We start from the raw sequence: 21,477 nt of genomic DNA, 5'->3' as shown, positions 1-21,477 counted from the left end.
TTTCTGTTCTCATCCGGAAGCAAAGTTCTTAACCCAAGATACTATTTCTGGGTTAGTGGAGTCTGTAACCTGAAGCGTATGTAACCTGAAGCGTATGTAACCTGAAGCGTATGTAACCCGAGGTACCACTGTAGTTCCTTAAGCTTTTTCGAAATTGGCCTTCTTAAAGCCCAGAATGCATGTCTGACCACGCTCAGCGTTCCCTTGCCTCTGTAACATGAAACCCAAGAGGACATGAGAGTCCCCTGTTGCCAGGCACAGAAAACAGGAGATTTGAAGCACATAGGAGTCTCCTGTTGCAATTTAGGTTCCAGCCAGGGCCGTCTTTAGCAGATGCGGTGCCGGGGTGCAAATATCTGCCCAGCACCCCCAAATTACCATAGATGGGGGGGGGGGTGAAGCTGCACACTGCCAGCCGTGGGGGAGGCAACTCTCCCCCATGCTGCTGCGGGAGAGCAATCCCCGCAGAGGCTTGGGAGGGAAGCTGCGTGCCGGCCAGCCATTTGGTTGGCGGGGCGCAGCTTCCATCCTAAGAAGAGGAAGAAGAGTTTGGATTTGATATCCCACTTTATCACTACCCTAAGGAGTCTCAAAGCGGCTCACATTCTCCTTTCCCTTCCTCCCCCACAACAAACACTCTGTGAGGTGAGCGGGGCTGAGAGACTTCAGAGAAGTGTGACTAGCCCAAGGTCACCCAGCAGCTGCATGTGGAGGAGCGGGGAAGCGAACCCGGTTCCCCAGATTACGAGTCTACCGCTCTTAACCACTACACCACACTGGCTCTCTGCAGGGATCGCTCTCCTCTTCCTTGGGAAGGAAGCTGCACGCCCACCAGCCATATGGTTGATGGGGTGCAGCTGGTGGGCATGGAGGGAAAGGGGAGGCCACTGGCAAAGCCGCGCAGCTCCCCCACTCGCTGGGTGCCCCTGAAAGGCTGGCACCCTGGCGCGATGCACCACTAAGCCCTATGGGAAAGACGGCTCTGGTTCAAGCAAAGAATACAAAAGGCATCCCTAAACTGGGACATTTGGAGTGTGGGGGGGGCCTGTTGCAATTTGGGATTAGAGCAACGCCCTGGCTGCAATGGGGGTGAAGGCTATCGCATTGCAACACTCAGCAGCTCCCGGAGACATGCAATGGGGAAAGAGTCTCGGCAAGGCTTGGACATTGGAACAAAACCACACTGAACTAACGCAACCTACAAACAGCGAGCTGTACCCTGCTTATCAATGTACAGAGAGGCCCTTGCAGTCTCCAGTTCTGACTTCTGAGATCCCGTCACCTTAACCCCCACTGTCAGGGTCAGACACACATGCAGCCCTTGGTTGTTTGGGCTGGGAGTGATAAAGAGTGTGGAATTGACACATCTTACCTGCAGGGCTGCAGCGCAGTTCCCAAGACCAACGGAGGTTAATGAAGATCTTTCCAAAACGGAGACCAGGATCATTTCCCCTGCTGGCCAAACAGAAAGGGCAGAAAATGAGAAAATCCTTCTGAGACCAGCATCCCATTTCATTTCTTTTCAATTTAATCATTTGACAATTATAAGAACAATCAAGAAAGCTGTTCCAGAAGAAGTTACTTCTGCTCATGGTATTCTGCAAGAAAATAAATCCCACTGGATTTTGTTTTCACAGGAGGCAATACTTTTCTTGGCAATATTGTGTAAGAGCCCACCAGTTTCCTCATAAAAGGTAAAGGGACCCCTGACCATTAGGTCCAGTAGTGGCCGACTCTGGGGTTGCGGCGCTCATCTTGCTTTATTGGCCGAGGGAGCCGGCGTACAGCTTCCAGGTCATGTGGCCAACATGACTAAGCCACTTCTGGCGAACCAGAGCAGCGCACGGAAACGCCGTTTACCTTCCCGCCGGAGTGGTACCTATTTATCTACCTGCACTTTGACGTGCTTTAGAACTGCTAGGTTGGCAGGAGCTGGGACCGAGCAACGGGAGCTCACCCCGTCCTAGGGATTTGAACCGCCAACCTTCTGATCGGCAAGTCCTAGGCTCTGTGGTTTAACCCACAGCGCCACCAGCATCCCTTTTGCCATTATAGCCAAGTCCAATACTTTATGAAGCCATTTATTCCAATAAGGGAGTGATGCAACTTTCTAGTTTTGAGCCCGTAACATTCTTGCAGGTGTTTACAGATAAGATGTAACTTCCTTATATTCTGTTTATGATAGGTGGCATGTACTTCAGTAATGCTTTATTTATTTTTATTATGTATTTTGTATTACTGTATACTTTGTATACTGTAACTTTGAGTTGTGAACCACCCTGAGACCTGCAGGTATCGGGTGGTATAATCATAATCATAATCATAATCATAATCATAATCATAATCATAATCGATCCAAGGGAACTTCCTAGTTTGATATTTTTGCTCTGACTGTCATAAGCATCTTCCAGTATTTTAGTGCAGAAACTACAGGTCCATCACATAGGATAATTGCAGCAATTGTTAGCAGGCATAGGCAAACTCCAGCCCTCCAGATGTTTCGGACTACAATTCCCATCATCCCTGACCACTGGTCCTGTTAGCTAGGCATGATGGGAATTGTAGTCCCAAACATCTGGAGGGCCGGAGTTTGCCTATGCCTGGTTAAAGGCATTGTGCCTCTGAATACCAGCTGCTGGAAACCGCAGCTGGGGAGAGTTGCTGCCGGACTCAGGCCCTGCTTTTGGGATTCCCGTTGGTTGGCCATGGTGAGAACAGGGTGCTGGACGAGATGGCCACTAGCCTAATCCAACAGGCCCCTCTTCCATTTTTATGTTCCATTGTGCTTTTTGCATCTCTGGCATAGTTTCGAATATGATTTATCTGTCGCTCCAAATGTTACAGGGGCGTAATCCCATTTCAAACTGCAGCTGGGAGAATGCCTTCAAAAAGCCAACAGCTAGGGGAACAAAATATGGTACTAGACGTGATGTTTTATTATGCTTTTATACTTGTTGGCAGCCACCCTGAGTGGCTGAGGCAACCCAGTCAGATGCGTGGGGTACAAACAATAAAATTCTTCTTCTTCTTAGCTTAGTCAGCAAACCTTTTCAGCAGGGGGCCGGGCCACTGTCCCTCAGACCTTGTGGGGGGCCAGACTGTGTTTTTTTTAAAAAATAATGAACTAATTCCTATGCCCCACAAATAACCCAGTGATGCATTTTAAATAGAAGGACACATTCTACTCGTGTAAAAACACGCTGATTCCCGGACCGTCCGCAGGCTGGATTTAGAAGGTGATTGGGCCAGATCCAGCCCCCGGCCCTAGTTTGCCTACCCATGGCTTAGAGGATGATTGCCTTAAAGGGAGATTAGAGAAGTTCACAAGGGATGGGCGAATCTGTCTGTTTCAGGTTTTCTAAGTTTCTCATTTTTCCCAATCTCATATTCGGTTCTCCACGTTACAGCAGAAGTTTGTGGGATTTTGCTTTTTAAAGCAAAATGAAGATCCGTCAGCATTTCAGTGCTAACTTCTCCTAATACGGACATGGATCACTAGATTGGCCTTTGGCCTGATCTAGGAAGCCTCTTCTGATGTTCTTATGGGTAATGACATGCCCTCCAACATTTCACCGATGAAAATAGGGACGCCCTAGTCAATAATAATAATAATAATAATAATACCCCACCCATCTGACTGGGTTACCCCAACCACTCTGGGCAACTTCAAACAAATACTAAAACATAATAAAACATTAGACATTTAAAATAACTTCCCTATACAGATATCTTATAAAGGTTTCATAGTTTCTTATTTCCTTGGCTCAGGGGTTGCATAACCTCATACACTCCAGCATTTCTCCAAAGAAAACAGAGATGTCCTAAGGAAAAGCTGGACATTCCAGAATCAGATTGGAAACTAGGACGGCTTCTGTAAATCCGGGTCTGTCCCTGGAAAACAGGGACACTTGGAGGGTCTGTAACGGTGAGGGATGGCTGCTGCTTCCACGCCCGGCCTGTGGAACCTGATTGGCCGCTGTGAGGACAGGATGATGGACTAGCCGGGCCTTTGGGCGTGATCCAGCAGGTCCTTACGTTAATCCCTTCTACAATGAAATGAGATACCGCAGACAGTAAACATTTTTGTTGGCCCATCTCTCTTTAAGATTCAGGCCAAGTCCTTTTCATTTCGCTGACCTTTCAGGGTGCGTCAAATGTTCTGTCTGCCCCCGTGGTTGTTTTGTAACTGAGGGCTTAGCCACACTCACCTTTCCTCTTTCAAGGAACAGTCCGCCATTGAAAGCTCTGCGTCCGAGTGGCCTTTTATTTCTTTTATTTCTCGAAAACCCGCTCTTTAAAGCCCAAAGCTTTGTTGGAGGGGTTGTGGGAACCTTGGGACATATTTCCATGCTTGGCGGGAATGCAAAATTCGGACCCTCCAACTGTCCCTTTTTTTCCAGGGATAGTCCTGGATTTACAGAGGCTGTCCTGGAGGGTCTGGGTCAAAATGCTTGGGAAGGGGAAACAGGCAAGCAAATGTGAATAATAATAATAATAAGAAACAACTGTTTAATGTGACGACAGCCTGTTGCGGATCCAATTCAACGCCATTGGTTCAGTTCCCATCAAGAGGCAGTAGACAACCAGTGTGTTTTTGGATGGGTTTGATTCCCTGTCTGCTAAGCCTGCTCTGCAGGCCTGAGGCACCTCTTTGCTTTAATCCAAGGTACCCTGGCAACAGCATCCCTTCCCTGGTTACGCCCTCCGTGGCAACAGTGATATCACCAGCTCCACCTACTCTGGCATCCTCCTCCTCTCCCTCTTAGCAAACAGGGGTGGTGACCTGATGGGGGGAGAGAGAAAGAGGGAGAAAGAGAAAGAGAGAGAAGGGGGTGTTCCTCCTTGGCTTGTCAGGCCTAATGAAAAGGGTGGCATGCCAAAAAAACCTTTCGAGATGGATGAATCTATCAGTTTCAGTTTCTCTCAGGCCACGTTTATTCCATACATTTAAAGCGCTACGATATGCTTTAAATGGCCCCCAAAGAAGCCTGGGAGCTGTACAGTGGTACCTCGGGTTACATACGCTTCAGGTTACAGACTTCGCTAACCAAGAAATAATGCTTCAGGTTAAGAACTTTGCTTCAGGATGAGAACAGAAATCATGCTCCAGCAGCGCGGCAGCAGCAGGAGGTCCAATTAGCTAAAGTGGTGCTTCAGGTTAAGAACAGTTTCAGGTTAAGTACGGACCTCCGGAACGAATTAAGTACTTAACCCGAGGTACCACTGTAGTTTGCTAAAGGTGCTGACAGTTGTTAGGAGACCCCTCCTTCCCCTCACAGGGCTGCAGTTCTCAGGAGTTTCCTGTGAAGAAAGATTGACTGTTAAAACCAGTGCTATTTTTTGAGAAATAGAGGTGCCTGAACTCACAATGAATCCCCCCCCCATGTTCTCTTATAATGGCAATGGTGCCCACCTGAGAGATGCCAGAACTGAGTTCTGGTGAGTTTTGGCTAAGAAAAGCCCTGGTTAAAACCACTCGGCAAATTGTAGCTCTGGATGTGGAACAGGGGCTTCTGAACAACTCTAAGCACTCTTAACAGGAATCAGGGGTGTCAATTTGAATAAAATATAGAGGTGGGGGTGAGGGTAAGGCCAGGTAAGCCCCCGCCTGCATAATCGGTCACATGACACAGCCCATGTCACTATTTGAATGGCAATGTCTAGCAATTTTGAGGGGGCCCTCAAATATTTTATTGGGGTGGCGGCGAAGGGACTTTGGCACCTAGAATTTGGCCCCTATGGCTGCCATGACTTGTTCCAAAGAATCCCGCCATTTGTTACAGGTACTGAGAGTTGTTAGGAGACCCCACCTCCACCCCCATTCACCTCACATTTACAGTTCTCAGTTTCCCGTGAAGAGGGATTGATTGTTAATTTGCTCTCTGCCTGGCTGGACTAGGCCCTTGAACTCCCCCCCCCCCCCGATATCTTTATTGTCATTGTCCCATGCAGAACAATGCAATTGAAAAACTACATAAAACATTCAAAAACCCCTAAAAACTCTGAAACCCCATTTTAAAATACACTATACTATAGAGACCCCTTATGCTGCGTTTAGAACCAGAATTGCATTTGCGTAGAAACTGTTTCTCAGGCGGCCTTTATAACCCTGGCCTTTATAACCCTATAGTCCTGGCCTTTCTAACCCTATACCTTCTTCCAGAAGGCAGAAGCTGAAAGAGATAATTTCCGGGGTGCGTACTATCCTGCGCTATCTCTGCCGCTTTCTTATGGCACCTGGAAGCATAGATTTGATCTAAGGTGGGAAGAGTGCACCCAATTATTTTTTGACTGTCTACTTCAGCTCTTGCTTGCCTGGTTGGAGTCCAGCTGGACATGCCCTTTCCCAAGATACTCCATTGAGTTTCCCTTCCCTCTTGGTTTTCCATTCCCGGACACCTGCCCCCTCCAATAGCCAGCCAGCACTTCATGTCCACTCAGTAGGATCAACTCTCCTGGTTGAGCTCTTTTGAGGCTCCCCCACACACATAGGATTCCCCCTCCCCACTCCAAAGTTGTTTTTGTAATACCCACCCACCCTTGTACCTGGGTCTTGCTTGCCACATCCACAGCAGACATTAAAAGAGCCAGTGTGGTGTAGTGGTTAAGAGCGGTAGTCTCGTAATCTGGGGAACCGGGTTCACTTCCCCGCTCCTCCACATGCAGCTGCTGGGTGACCTTGGGCCAGTCACACTTCTCTGAAGTCTCTCAGCCCCACTCACCTCACAGAGTGTTTGTTGTGGGGGAGGAAGGGAAAGGAGAATGTTAGCCGCTTTGAGACTCCTTAAAGGGAGTGAAAGGCAGGATATCAAATCCAAACTCTTCTTCTTAAAGGTGATACATCTTTTTTAAACAGTCATGGCTTCCCCCAAGAACCATGGGAACTGTAGTGAGTTAAGGGTGCTGAGGGTGGCTGGGAGACACACCTATTCTCCTCACAGAGATCCCGGGTTCTCCTAAGCACTTTCATGTGTTACAGTGGTACCTCGGGTTAAGAACTTAATTTGTTCTGGAGGTCTGTTCTTAACCTGAAACTGTTCTTAACCTGAAGCACCACTTTAGCTAATGGGGCCTCTTGCCGCCACCCCGCCACCGCCGCACAATTCCTGTTCTCATCCTGAAGCAAAGTTCTTAACCCGAGGTACTATTTCTGGGTTAGCGGAGTCTGTAACCTGAAGTGTCAGTAACCTGAAGCATCTGTAACCCGAGATACCAATGTATTTTCGCAAATATATACATTCCTACGCACACTTTACCCTAGCATGTACATTCTTTGCACACATTACTTGGCTGGGGAACCACACTTCGAGAGAAGTGTGAATTCCGACGGAAGACTGTATTTTGGTTCACCTGTTGTTTTGGGAAGTATGAATTGAGAACTCTCCTTTGAATAAGAACAGAGTTGGAATTCTCCCTCACCCCTGTTAGGAATACAGGAAACTGTTTTCTACCATGTTAGACCACTGGTCCATCCAGCTAGTCATTTTCTACACTGACTGGCAGCAGCCTCTCCAGGATTTCAGGCAAATGCTCTGTTACTGAGCTCTGGTCTTCCCCCTTAAAATAAAGCAATATTCTAGTCCTCAAGGTACGGAGAAAAGGGTTGATTTAAATAGGAAGCTGACTTCCAGCAGGACCACGGGGGCATCTAGCTAACCACAGGTATTCAGGCATTCAGGCATCCCCAGCCCTCCCTGGGATTGAAACTTCAACATGCAAAACTGATGCTCTCCCACTGATTTATGTCCCTTTCTATTCTAGAATATTGACATGGAATTGGGATCTAACACTTTCCAGGGTCGCTTTGGTATTCAGATTAAGCTCCCAGCGCGATGCAGCTCTTGACGTCTTCCATATTTTAGCTCCCCTATGACTCCCCCACAAGGCATCCCCAAACTGAAAGCAAACCTTCCCTTCCCCAGTGTGAAAACAGGCGAGGCAGGAAAGGAGCAGCCTTTTCTCTCTTCAAGGAAACAGCTCCCCAGGGGCCCGTGTTTCCTTCTGAGTGCTCAGCCCAGCCAGTCCTGTGGGAGGTGGCCTCCCTCCCCGCCCCTTACCTGTGCTCAGGTGCTTCAGCTATAAATTCTTACCTGGAGGCGCTCGCTGGCAATCCCTGATCGCCCTGCTGCTCGGTCGACCTGCCTTGGGAGTTTACAAAAGCCCGTGTGCCTCGGACACCTGTCCACCCCACATCCCCGGATCCTTGCCATGGAACGGAATATCCTGCAGATGGTCGCTCTGGCCTTGATGCTTGTGGCATTGTGCCCAGGTGAGCAGATGGCAAAGTGGGTGGCCTGGAGCTTCGTGGGGGGGGGGAGCGAATGGGGAGGGAGATCAGCCCCACAGATATTGTCGGGCAGGGGCAAAAACCTGTGGCAAAACTTGTGCTGGACTTTTGTCAGGCAAAGCGATAACAAAGGGGTGTTGGGCACCTTTTGCAGGTGTGTCGAAAGGGAGAATGGCAGACGGGTGTGGCTGGAGAAGGTGGAAGGAAGGAGAGTCGTTATTCTAGGGAACGGTGTGCTCTATGTGGAGGTGGGCTGGATGTTGTGGGGGTCTCAAGGATAAGACCTGAGGCTCCTTCAGGCTGGGGGGGGGGGGTGTTTCGGTGGATGTATCCTGCTACATGTCATTGCCGCAATAATAATTCATTAGCTGTGGATTTATACTGGGCTGTCCGGACATCATTCTGCTAAGTTGTTTTGCAATGCTTGCCCCAGTGCTGGCAGCAATGCTGGGTTACTTAGGGCACCAATAAATCAGAGGCACCTCAGAAAAGGAGGGATTTTGGGAGGAAAGAAATTGACATTTGAAGAAGTCACTACAGGAAAAATCAAGACTTCGTTAGACTTCTTTACATTTCCTTCCCTCTCTTTTCTGCATTTTTCTGCTCTCTTTTGATTACTTATTCCCCACAAAACTAGAGGGGTTTCCTACTACCAGCGACCAAAACACTGTGAGGAAATCAGATCGTAAATCTGTGTTTTGTTTTGTGTTATTTTACAGATTTTATTTTATGGTTTAGCATTGTATTTTGAACCGCATATGGTGAGGGGGCACCGTAATCATTTCAGTGCTTGGGGCCTCTAAGTGTCTTCATCCCTTCCTGGTTAACATGGGATTGCTGTCCAGAGGGGCCCTAGGCAGAATCACAAAATCCTAGAGTTGGAAGGGACCCCGAGGGTCATCTAGTCCAACCCCCTGCGACGCAGGAATCTCTTGCCCAAAGTGAGGCCGAAACCCATGACCCTGAGATTAAGAGGCTCATAAAAGAGAGAGAGAGAGATTAAGAGCCTCGTGCTCTACCAACTGAGCTATTCCACCAATAAAATAAATGCAGACGTTTGTGGTATAAAAAGTTTCAGGATTTCAGCAGGTGAAGTTACAGGATGTGTACAAATGGGGGAATGAAGCAGTCTGTCTGCTCAGAAACTCTTCCAGGCACAGCCAGGACTGGAAGTGGAATGCCCTATAACAGCCCTGTACCAACATAATCATGAAAGTACAATTTTTAAAAAATGAGATCTGGAGAGGGTCCAGTTTTGTAAGGAGATCACTTTAATCTCCAGCTCATTTGTTATCGTTCCTGAGCACAGGAATGTAGATGAAAGGCAAAAAGGAAAACAAATCAGGGGCATGGGAGAGTGGGCAGAGGCCTTTTGAAGTATTGGCCTCTTTTCCAGGAAAACTGATCCTACAATAAATCTGTTGGCCTTCAGGTGCCAATGCTTTAAAGTGTCTCTTTGTTGCTTAGGTTAGGCGGGTTTTTTTACTCATATATATATATATATATATATATATATAGGCATAATTAGGGTTCCTTAAGGAATTTGATCTTAGGAAGCAGGTCTTTCTAGCTTGGTGTTGCCTACACGGGCTGGCAGCAGCTCTCCAGGTTTGTAGGCAGGAGAGATTTCCAGCCCTACCTGAAGATTAAATATGGGGTGTTCTGCAGGCAAAGCATGTGCTCTGCCGCTGCCCTGGAGCCCTTCTTTTAAATATAATAGTAAGATTCTAGTCCTCATGGTTTTGAACAAATGGCTGCTTTTAAACAGGAACATATGAAGTTGCCTTGTACCATCTAGCTCAGCAGTGCCTACACTGACTGGCAGCAGTTCTCCAGGGTTTCAGGCAGGAGAGATTCCCAGCCAATGCCGGGAACTTGGGTCCTTCTGCATGCAAAGTAAATACTCTACTCCTGAGCTATGGGTGCTTGCCAGCTCTAATGCACATCCCTAAGGCGCGAGAGGAGCGGAACATAGCGATCCATCAAGTTTCGCACTTCCCTGAATGTGGGCATGCAGGTTTCGGCTAAAAAAAGAGTCATTTAAAAATGTTATTTGGAAAGAAAATGTATTTAGAAATGTGGAAGTTGAGATGGTTGTAGCCAGTGCTAAATCCTAATCAGAGTAAGCCCATTAAAGTTAATAAACAGGAATGACTTAGGTTGGTTAATTTAAACTTGTCTAGTGTGAGAAAATTAGGGTTGCCATATGTCCTCTTTTTCCAGGACACGTCCCCTTTTTCATGGGTAGAGTTGTCATAGTGATCCATAGTTAAAAGTGGAAGTCAGCAAATGTGTCTTCTTTTTTGCTCGTCAAAATATGGCAAGGCTAGGCGGAATCTACTTGGATGCAACCCAATGTATGTTTAAAAGAAAAATGCATTTCAAACATATCTAAATGTGGATTTCCATCCATTTTTAAACACACACACACTGTAGATTAATGCAAAAGCAGGAGTGCAGGGATGTCTGTGGGGACACCACCAGAGAAAGGGGAAGGAAGGGCTGTAAATCAAACCGATCCCAAGGCCAAACAGATTTTCCTGTTGCAATAAGGAAGAAGGCTTTCCAATAAGGAGAACTGTCCTCCCTTTAGAGGAGGGGGAGAAACAAATTCTGACTCAACCCAAACTGGGAGTGTGATGCGATTGTCAATAACAAACCTTGTTAAGACAAACAAGCTTTCCTCTGGTACAGTACTCCTGGACGTGGAAGCTCTACCAGCTGGTTATCTATTAGAGCTGTAATACTTCAACTAAGGAAAAAGCAAAGGCTGCTTTTTGTGGGGCTGTGGGGAGATTTCCCCTTTCCTCAGAACCTCCCTAGAGCCCCCTACAAATGTCCTTTTTTGTGCATTCATGATGATCACCAGGGCCGTTATGCGTGCAGGGGCGGAGGAAGGCAGGCAGTGAGGGCGGTCCGCCCCGGGTGTCATCAGTGAGGGGGGTGACATTCAATGTGCCGCCCGCCCGCGACTCCCAAGCCTACCTCAAGCAGTCGAGGGAGGGGGGAGCTGCGCCGCCTTGCCGGAGGCCTTCCTGTTATGTCCTGAAGTTCTCACCCTGGGCCAGCAGGGGGATACTGTAGATAGTTATGCAAATGAAGGATCAAAAGTGACGTTCAGTGATTGGATAGTTTTAGAAAGTTGCTACAGTTACGTTGTTCTGGAGCTCTATATAAGCAGGCTGACTGAGCTCTTCAGTTCAGTTCTGGCCTCTGAATAAACAAGAGCTGTTTGAAGAATCGCTGTGTCGTCTGATATGTTCGCCCACAACTTAACACTTCCCTCCTTTCCCCTTTGACAGCTCAGGGGAGGCTTGGGAGTTGGGGGGGGTGGAACGTCGAATGTCACCCCCCTCAGTGATGACACCCGGGCTGCTTCCTGGGGCGGGGGAAGCCTCCCCTGAGCTGTCAAAAGGAAGAGGGAAGGGAGGAAGGCTGCTGGCAAAGCGGCACAGCTCCCTCCCCTCCCTGTCCAGGAAGCAGCCTGTCATGGGTGGCTCGCTCCACCCCCCATGGGCAGCTCGCCCCCGGGACGCTGGCCGTGGTGCCCCCCTGGGACGCTCGCCCTGTCGCCATGTGCACAGCATGTGTGATGCTTCGGGTGCCGGAGCAGCTAGCTCCGCCTCTTTATGCGTGACCCTGTTTTCAGTCCTGTTTTTTATGCCTGCAAAAGTTTCGGGGCAGACATCATCCTTCATTTCCAATCAGTGCATGCCCCTTAAACTTCCTGCTGAAAGCCTGTCTCCTCGATCGTTTTCCTCTCGGAGTGATGCGGGATGAAGATTTTTTAAAACCCAAAAAATCCTGCATTCAACAACAATGTGGGACCTTCTGCATGCTAAGGCTAAGGAGGTGCTCTGTCACTGAGCCACAGCCCATTTCAAGCCCCGATTGACAGGTTCTGGCCATTTTTTGCCCTGACGCTGCAAACATGCATGACAGAATTCCTCCCAATCGAGCCAATTCTGGGGTTTCCTGGCCCCCAAGCCACACTTCTGGCAGATGCCCCACATTTCAAGAGGGATCAGGAGAGGCTGGCGATGGTTTTCAGAAGACAGCACGAACTGCGGCAATCTGAGGTTTGATCCACCCTGGTCCCAGAGGTGTTGCTGCAATGTGCTGTGCTGTGAGGGAAGGACTCTGGAAAGGAAATTGCACAATCCTTGGGTCATTCTCGCTATCAAGGGTATGCCCAGGCCTCTGCCAGAGAGACCAAGCTTACTGCTCTGGACCGGTCTAAGGGTGTAGGTTCCAGAGGAGGCCAGCAAGCAGAAACTGCTTACAGTTCACACTGGAATAGGTACAGTTTCGGTTTCCTATCCAGTTCTCATTTTTCCAATCTTTTATTTGATTTGTTGTATCTCTAGGCCACTTTTCAATCCAGTGAATCTCAAAGAGGTTCACAAGCAATAAATAGCAACAACATAATAAGACATAACAGATCACCACGAATACAGCATGAATCACATAAAATAATGAACAAATCATCAATCAAACCAGCACTGTTTTTCTAGAAAAAGAGGTGCCAGAACTCACCCTGAACACCTACCTCGTTCTCTTAGTTAGAACAGCAATGGCGCCCACCTGAGAGGTGCCGGAACTGAGTTCCAGCAAGTTCCAGCTGGGGAAAAAAGGCTCGAATAAAACAATTTGAATTTATAAAACACTATTAACAAAACAGCAACTAAAAAATAAGCTAAACATAAAAATTAAATTCAGTTCTCTACATTCTTACAACAGTCTATCTTAAAAAAAATAAAAATGTCCTGATGAAAATTCATTACCATTTTAGTGCAAATTTCTCCCAACTTACACTTTGCCTAAAGTACACATTTTTGCAAAGCAATTTGCTTATCATACATTTTTCAGTTTATTTGCACTAACAGATGCATTTTTATGTAGACCTGATCCTAGTACATGCACTTTTATGCCTATTACTTGCATGGAGATCTGCAAAACTTGAAGAACTGCAAATTTCAAAACACTCTGGGTTTCGGTTTGCCAATTACTGTGGAAAGTGCAAATTACAAAACTTCACTTTTGAATGCAAACTGAATTTGCATTGCTTGGCCATCCCTTTATGGGAGACACGGGGGGGGGGGATGCTTTTGGGTTATGTTCATCGAGAGTTGATAGCTGATAGCTATAATTATCCTCCCACTACAAAATAAAAAAAATCCTTCCAGTAGCACCTTTAAGACCAACTAAGTTAGTTCTTGGTATGAGCTTTCGTGTGCAAGCACACTTCTTCAGATACACTGAAACAGAAGTTGCCAGATCCTTCTATATAGTGAGAAGGTGGGGAGGGGTATTACTCAGAAGGGTGGTGGGAATGGGAGATTGGCAGATAGCTGAGATGAGCCTGCTGACGACTCTTAACGACTGTAATAGGTCTTACAGGAAAAGGCAAGGGGTGAGAAGGTGAGAAATGGCTTAGTCATGTATAATGGGATAAGAATCCAATGTCTTTGTTCAAACCAGGTCTCTCCATGGTTTTAAGTTTGGTAATGAGTTGCAATTCAGCAGCTTCTCTTTCCAGTCTATTTCTGAAATTCCTTTGTAGTAAAACAGCTACTTTGAGATCTTGTATAGAATGTCCTGGGAGATTGAAGTGTTCTCCTACTGGTTTCTCTGTTTTGTGATTCTTGATGTCAGATTTATGTCCATTTATTCTTTGGCGTAAGGTTTGGCCTGTTTGTCCAATATAGACAACATTCAGCTCTCTATATTGGACAAACAGGCCAAACCTTACGCCAAAGAATAAATGACATAAATCTGACATCAAGAATCACAAAACAGAGAAACCAGTAGGAGAACACTTCAATCTCCCAGGACATTCTATACAAGATCTCAAAGTAGCTGTTTTACTACAAAGGAATTTCAGAAATAGACTGGAAAGAGAAGCTGCTGAATTGCAACTCATTACCAAACTTAAAACCATGGAGAGACCTGGTTTGAACAAAGACATTGGATTCTTATCCCATTATACATGACTAAGCCATTTCTCACCTTCTCACCCCTTGCCTTTTCCTGTAAGACCTATTACAGTCGTTAAGAGTCGTCAGCAGGCTCATCTCAGCTATCTGCCAATCTCCCATTCCCACCACCCTTCTGAGTAATACCCCTCCCCACCTTCTCACTATATAGAAGGATCTGGCAACTTCTGTTTCAGTATATCTGAAGAAGTGTGCTTGCACACGAAAGCTCATACCAAGAACTAACTTAGTTGGTCTTAAAGGTGCTACTGGAAGAATTTTTTTTATTTTGACTATGGCAGACCAACACGGCTACCTATCTGTAACTGGAACCTCCCACTACAGAAATCTTAGTCTGTTCATCAGCAGAACCTGAAGGCGAGAATCGGGAAGATGGTAAGTTTTACAACCTTTCCACCCCCCTGGGGGAGGGGGCACAGGGGAAGGGGAATGCTGCCCCCCAGCCTCTCAGTATGGTTAAGGGTTGGGGCCTGCTCATCTGTAAAAGTAAGGCAGGTATCTCTCCCCTTCCACGGAGCTATGAAGGAGTTGGGGAGCTGCAGGTTAGTACAGGGGAGCTGCAGGTTAAGTACTTAATTTGTTCCAGAGGTCCCTTCTTTACCTGAAACTGTTCTTAACCTGAAGCACCACTTTAGCTAATGGGACCTCCCGCTGCCGCCGCGCTGCTGGAGCATGTTTTCTGTTCTCATCCTGAAGGAAAGTTCTTAAGCCGAGGTACTATTTCTAGGTTAGCAGAGTCTGTAACCTGAAGTGTATGTAACCTGAAGCGTACGTAACCCGAGGTACCACTGTACTGTATGTTGGAAGCTGCCTAGAGTGGCTGGGGCGACCCCATAAGATGTGTGGGGTATAAATAGTAAAATTATCATTATGAAATGGGGCGTCCCTATTTTCATCGGGAAAATGTTAGAGGGTATGGAATCAGAGTTGGAAGGGACCCTGAGGATCACCTAATCCAGGGTTTGTCAACCTGGTCCCTACCGCGCACTAGTGGGCATTTCAGGATTCTAGGTGGGCAGTAGGGGGTTCTATGGCACAAGCTGAATCCTCCTTCCATCAAGCACTGGTGGCCGGTAAGGAAATTTTACCAACAGAAAAGATGCATTAGTGGGTGGTAGGTATAAAAAGGTTGACTACCCCTGATCTAATCCAACTCCCTGCAATGCAAAAATACGCGGCTGTCCCTTCCAGGAATCGAACCTGCAACCTTGCCGTTATCAGCACCACGCTCTAACCAACTGAGCTATGCAGCTGATGCTGCTGGAGTACAACTCCCATCATCCCCAGCTGCCAACAGGGGGGTTATGGGAACTGAAGCCTGACACCTGGAGGGTATCACCTTGACTGCCTTTGTGTTTTTACCACCAGTAAGAAACCTGTAGGGCCTCCAGTTTCCCAACTCCCATCATCCCTGACCACTGGCCATGCTGCTTGGGTCTGATGGGAGATGGATGGCGTCCCAACAGGTTCCCCACCACAGAAATAGTGTATCCTGGAAGAGAGTCATGGATGGCTCACCCAGGGAGTACTCTGCGCTGCAGCATTTCATTGCAGTGTCCATTTTAGGAAGGTATTCATTAAATTAGTATTTTTTTTTAGGGACAGAACTAAATAAAAGAACAGAGAACAGTCCAAACCTGGACTGTTTATTGTGTCTTCTAAAAAGAAAGCCACCCCTGCCATTCCAAGGCCATCTTCCTCCACTGCCAGAGGCAATGTGCTTCTGAATACCAGTTAGCTGGGAATTGCAACTGCGGAGAGTTGCTGTTGCACTCTGGTCCTACTTGTGGGGTTCCCATCTGGTTGGCCACCGTGAGAACAGGACACCAGACAAGATGGTCTCTTTCTGCCTGATCCAGCAGGGCTCTTCTTAAGTTCTTAAGGCCTGGCCAGGCATGTTAAAAGAAGAAGGCTTTTTGGAGCAAAACCCATGGGTTGAATGCTCTTTGGATAAATGACGCCACTTCCAGACTCACAGCGGATGAGGAAGCCTCCAGGATGATACTGGCCACACACGCCTGTTTTTGTGCATGCCATCTGCCAGTCTCCTACAAAAGCAAGCACGGGGCAGAGATCAATAAAGAGATGTCACTCTTCCTTGCCTATCTCGTATCTCCCTGCCCTTGAGCTCCCTTACAGTTTGAACTGGACGTGGCTGCACATGGTCACTCGTTGCCTAGTATTTTAAGTTTCCCTGCACCTATCAAAGAGGCAGCTGGCCTGGTGACTATACACAGCAGGTATTTTCCTCAGGATTTTTGGAAGCAGTCCAACGTTAGAAAAATAGACTGATTACCCCAAACCATTCTTTCGAATGTGCCATCCTTATATCGCTCCATCTAGCCCAGTGAAGTGGAACCTGTGGCACTCCAGAATGTCTACAACCTCCTACCATCCCTGACCACTGGCCATGCTGGCTGCAGGGGCTGATGGGAGTTGGAGTATAACAATGTCCCCATCCCTATTTTACACCTAAGTGCATTTCATGTGTGATCCCTGATAGGTTGGGACATGTGTCTAGGAGATGGGTAGGAACAACAGGAAGGCCTCTTCTTCACCAGCCACAAATCATTCAGGTGTTTCCCCAAAGTGGGTCATTAATGGGATTCTTTGCTATCTTCCCAGTGATCTCGACCGACTTCGAACACTCAGCAATAACTTCCCCACCGGCAATCACGTCTGACACCTCTTCAACAGAACATTCCTCCACAGGACCAACCACCGTTGAGGAAACCACGAACTCTCAAGGGACAGAAAACCCCTCCCCCTCCCCAAAGGGATCCACGGAAACCCCCACATCCTCAGGAGAACCCCAAAGTTCCATAGCAACTTCCACAACTGGAACCCCACTAGTAACATCCCCTACAGAATCCTCCCCAACAGCAACCACCCCTGAGGGAACCATGGAATCTCATGGGACGGAAATCTCCACCACTTCTACAGAGGGATCTACGGAAACCTCCATATCCTCAGCAGAACCCCAAAGTTCCACAGCAACTTCCACAACTGGAACCCCACCAATAACATCCCCTACAGAATCCTCCCCAACAGCAACCACCCCTGAGGGAACCATGGAATCTCATGGGACGGAAATCTCCACCACCTCTACAGAGGGATCCACGGAAACCTCCATATCCTCAGCAGAACCCCAAAGTTCCACAGCAACTTCCACAACTGGAACCCCACCAATAACATCCCCTACAGAATCCCCCCCAACAGCAACCACCCCTGAGGGAACCATGGAATCTCATGGGACGGAAATCTCCACCACCTCTACAGAGGGATCCACGGAAACCTCCATATCCTCAGGAGAAAACGAACGCTCCACAGCAACTTCCCCACCTGGGACCACCCCAACAGCAGCCCCGACTGAGCCCCCTTTGACAAATTTCAATATCACCTTCCACATCGCAATGGATTTTACTAAGGACTTGGATAATTCGTCCTCCGAAGCATACCGCAACCTGACTTGGACAATCGGGAAGATGGTAAGCGCTGTGGCCTTTCCACCCCCCCTGGGGGAGGGGGCACAGGGGAGGGGGAATGCTGCCCCCCAGCCTCTCAGTCCGGTGGTGGGGTGGGGCCTGCTCATCTGTAAAGAGTAAGGCAGGTATCTCTCCCCTTCCATGGAGCTATGAAGGAGTCGGGGAGCTGCAGCCAAGGTCCCTCTAGACCTTGGCTTAATGGTGATTGTAAACCCCTTTCCGTGCGCGATCTCCTCTAGCTATGGCTGCCCCACACTTTTCCCTCTGTGACTCTGTATCACAGGGGAGGGCAGAACCAGTCAAGGATTGGGCCCTAGAAACTGAGTTTATCTCCTAATACAAAATGCATACCTCCGCTTTCTTCCACAGTATGATGACATTTACAACTGCTCTACGTGCCCTGCTAAATATGGGACATATCTTGGATTCACTGTGAACCAATTCAGGTATGGAAGGGGGATTAAATGAGGGCTGGTGAAAAGTGTCATGTTGGGTTTTCTGGTTCTCACAGAAACAAGAGCAGCTTAACTGCACCCAACTGCTCCCAAACCTATGTTGACTGCAAGGGTCTCATTCAGAACAGCTTGTCCTCTTTCCGTAGTGCTGCAAAATACAGCTCTTGCTGCTGAAAGCTTAAGAAATACCTTCACCATGCTCTTCAATATCCTTTAGTGCCCAATTACCTGTAAAGTACTTCACAGCCACATGGAAACATGAAAGCAAGCTGCCAGGGCTAGGTTGGTAGCTCTGTTCATTGAATGCAAGAGCAGTAAAGGGGTCCCAATGCCAATCAAGTGTAAACTGTTTAATTATTATATTTAATTTTACTGTTTACTATTAGATTTGAATGAATTGTTGAATATTGCTTTATTTTATATAAGTTGTTTATTCTAAAGTTATTTTGAGTTTTAGTGTTGGATCAGATTGTTATTATTAATGTTTGATGTTTTATTATTATTTTTATATGTGTTGGAAGTCACCAAATTGGGATGTGCACTTCTGCACATGAATCCCAACCGCACGCTGTTCAAATCCACATCTTCCATTTAAAGTGTTACAGGTCCTGAGAGCTGTTTGGAAGTCCCTTTTCTCCTCCCAGAGCTACAATTCCCAGATTTCCTTGGGGAGAGGGATTGGTTGTTAAACCACTCTGGAAATTTTAGCTCTGGGAAGGAAACAGGAGCCGCCTAACAATTCTTGGCACCCTTAAGAACCTGCAACTCCTAGGATTCTTTGGGGGAATCTACGTCTCTTCTGTGTAGTAGAAGTTTGCTGTAAATGGATGATGTGGAGAGATGACAGATGATAGATAGATAGATAGATGATAGATAAGTTGTGTACCTTCCTCCTGGGATTACAGGGTGGTTTACAATATAAAACCACAAAAATACATAACATACTAACAAACAAAAGCAATAGAAAAATTGAAAAGGTGAGATAGATGGTTTAATTAACCAAAGGCCCAAGATAAGGGGCATATTGTTGCCTGGCGCTTAAATATATGTAATGAAGGTGCCAGGTGAACCTCCTTGGAGAAAACATCCCACGAGCCTACTGAACCTCTCACAGAGGAAGGGCCTCAGATGATGATCGAAGGGTCCAGGTTGGTTACTATGGGAAGAGTCAATCCTTGAGATACTGTGGTCTTGAGCCATTCTGTATATAAGAGACAAATACCTGTTGTGTCTTTATTTTCTTACATTAATCATGCTTCTTAATATACAAACATGCCATGGAATAATTTCAGCTCAAAATTCATTGGATATGGCATCTGTGTACACCCACTTGTACACAATTTGGTCTGAAACATACAGTTTCTCCACTCACTTTTGAACGGTCACATTTCAAATCCAACATTTCCACTTTCAATATGAATTCTCTGCACCAGCACCGGTACAAATCATAGTGATGCGAGGGAACTGAAAAGTCACCTAGTGCAACCCCATGCCAATGTGCAGTAAATCCACGGCCACAGCATTGTTGATAGGTGGCACTCTCCACAATAACCCTAACAAAGAGGAGTGAAACAGTTTCTGAATCAGGGTTGTTTCTTTCGGGCCAGGGACTGAAGGCGTATTTCCACAAACCGTTGTACAACATTGAAGTGCCTTGGCGTGCTCAACACAGCCAAGCACTACATTCAAGGGCCAGAATGCAGAATGCTCAGTGGCAGAGCATCTGCCTGGCATGCAGAGGGTCCCAGGTTCAACCCCCAGCTTCTCCAGGTAAGGCTGGGAAAGACCCCCGGTCTAAAACCCTGGAGAGCTGCTTCCAGTCAGTGCAGATGATACTGAACTGGGTGGACCAATGGTGCAGTTCACCATATAGCAACTTCGTGTTTTCCTCTGTTTCTGCAAAGCATACGTGTTCCTCCACTGCAGGGGGAAGGAATAAAAGGCCCTTGAGGTCCCTTCCACCTCTACAATTCTGATTTCATGCCAATTTATGCTCAGGCAGAAAACAATCTTCTCTGGCCGCGTTCCCTGGCAAAGCCAGAGATTTAAACCAAGGACCTTCTGCATGCAAAGCAGCTGCTCTTCTGCTGAGTGATGGGAGTGTGGGGCTGTCAAGCTGCAGTTCCAGATCCGCCAACGCTTCTCTTTTCCCTTTCTAACGTACAGAAGTGGCTCAGTGGTGGCAGATACAACGCTACGCTTCGAGAAAAGTGCAGATGTTTCCACCGAAGTGATCAGAACTGCTCTGAGCAACGCAACAGAAGACCAACGGCTGGGTCTCAACCTGACTCAGATTGAAGGTGAAGGGCTGAAGGATGAACAGTGGGGGTCTGGGTACTACAGCAAAGCATCCCTCGGGCTGTGTCTGCAACACAAGACTCAGAGCCCCTCATGCATCTCCAGGCACAGAATTCCCTACCTGGAGGTTTAGGCAGGTTTCCGGCCCTCATTGCTGAAACTGGGATGATTTCTGTAGATTAATATGCACACAGCAGATTGCATTATGCAAAACAACAGCATGACGCTCAGGCAGGAAACACACCAAATATTTAAGGCCCTTTGGTTGGACACCAAAGTAGACTCTCCATCTATTGGCACAAGGATTTCTCCCTGCACAGGAGAATGCTCTCCTCTCACCGCACCCCTCCTGAAACTGCTCTGGGGTTTCCCCCCAGACCTCTGGAGCAGATCTGGAGAGGGCACAGGCTTCACTTGGGCAGGGAGGGAGGAGAGGGGGAAATGTCTCATTGAGCAAGCAGCAAGCCTTGCGAGGACAGGACGCAACAGCTGCATGCCGCCCGCTTCACCTTGCCCCCAAGTATCCTGGGAACAGTGTTTGAGCGCTCACAGAGCTATGATTCCCAGCATTTTTAGCAACCCGCTTCCCAGGATCCTTGCGGATAACCCATGCATTTAAATGTATGGTGGGGACACAGGAAGAGGCATGTAGTGAGGTTCCAGAATCCAACTACTTTTACCACAGATGATCTACCCAGTGAGCTATGGGTCTTCCCCACAGATTTCCCATTCCTCCCCAAAGGGAGAGGAGTAAATGGACATGGAGGGGACTCCCACCGGAAACACCCGTTCCTACCTACACATTCCTTCCATTGCGGGGTGGTGGTGGGCTGGAACACTTGACTGTGGAGGCAGCTTCCGGGTCTCCTTCCGGGGGCTCCTCCTGCTCCAGCTGGGGGGCCCCTCTCGCCCCATTGACCTGCTTCCTGCTCAGGTGGTGCCCATAGAAAGAGCAG

General features: G+C 47.6%; 2 protein-coding genes across 10 annotated transcripts in view; one reads left to right on the top strand and one right to left on the bottom strand.

Annotated features, from left to right (window-relative positions):
- Nucleotides 1-273: 273 nt before the first annotated feature.
- LOC308465077 (uncharacterized protein) lies at nucleotides 274-21,436 on the bottom strand (the record flags this gene model as incomplete). 6 transcript variants are annotated; one of them, XR_013980243.1, is made up of 6 exons in its annotated part: nucleotides 274-1,455; nucleotides 4,648-4,783; nucleotides 6,547-8,142; nucleotides 12,837-12,908; nucleotides 14,885-16,331; nucleotides 20,643-20,992. XR_013980243.1 is itself a non-coding variant. In XM_080984904.1 (6 exons), the coding sequence occupies 5 exons, from the start codon at nucleotides 21,434-21,436 to the stop codon at nucleotides 4,763-4,765; spliced, it is 336 nt and encodes a 111-aa protein (XP_080841030.1). In that variant the 3' UTR covers nucleotides 274-1,455; nucleotides 4,648-4,762. The 6 variants fall into 6 exon arrangements, 1 of the variants encoding a protein (XP_080841030.1); XM_080984904.1 differs by lacking the exon at nucleotides 20,643-20,992 and adding an exon at nucleotides 21,318-21,436 and having other exon boundaries at nucleotides 8,091-8,142; nucleotides 16,260-16,331; XR_013980239.1 differs by lacking the exons at nucleotides 4,648-4,783; nucleotides 6,547-8,142 and having other exon boundaries at nucleotides 274-1,452; nucleotides 12,824-13,441; nucleotides 14,596-16,331; nucleotides 20,643-21,178.
- The window catches only part of MUC1 (mucin 1, cell surface associated), a 37,261-nt gene continuing 23,874 nt past the window's right edge, over nucleotides 8,091-21,477 (top strand). For all 4 annotated transcript variants that reach the window (XM_080984514.1, XM_080984512.1, XM_080984511.1 and 1 more), the window contains exons 1-4: nucleotides 8,091-8,269; nucleotides 16,909-17,771; nucleotides 18,138-18,214; nucleotides 20,390-20,523. In XM_080984514.1, the coding sequence (XP_080840640.1) occupies nucleotides 8,209-8,269; nucleotides 16,909-17,771; nucleotides 18,138-18,214; nucleotides 20,390-20,523 (1,135 nt within the window). In that variant the 5' untranslated portion in view covers nucleotides 8,091-8,208. The remainder of the gene's footprint in view (nucleotides 8,270-16,908; nucleotides 17,772-18,137; nucleotides 18,215-20,389; nucleotides 20,524-21,477) is intronic.

The sequence above is a fragment of the Podarcis pityusensis genome (genome assembly GCF_964106645.2).
Source record: "Podarcis pityusensis genome assembly, chromosome: 16".
NCBI classification, from domain to species: Eukaryota; Metazoa; Chordata; class Lepidosauria; order Squamata; family Lacertidae; genus Podarcis; species Podarcis pityusensis.
This window is presented reverse-complemented; position numbering and strand designations above follow the sequence as displayed.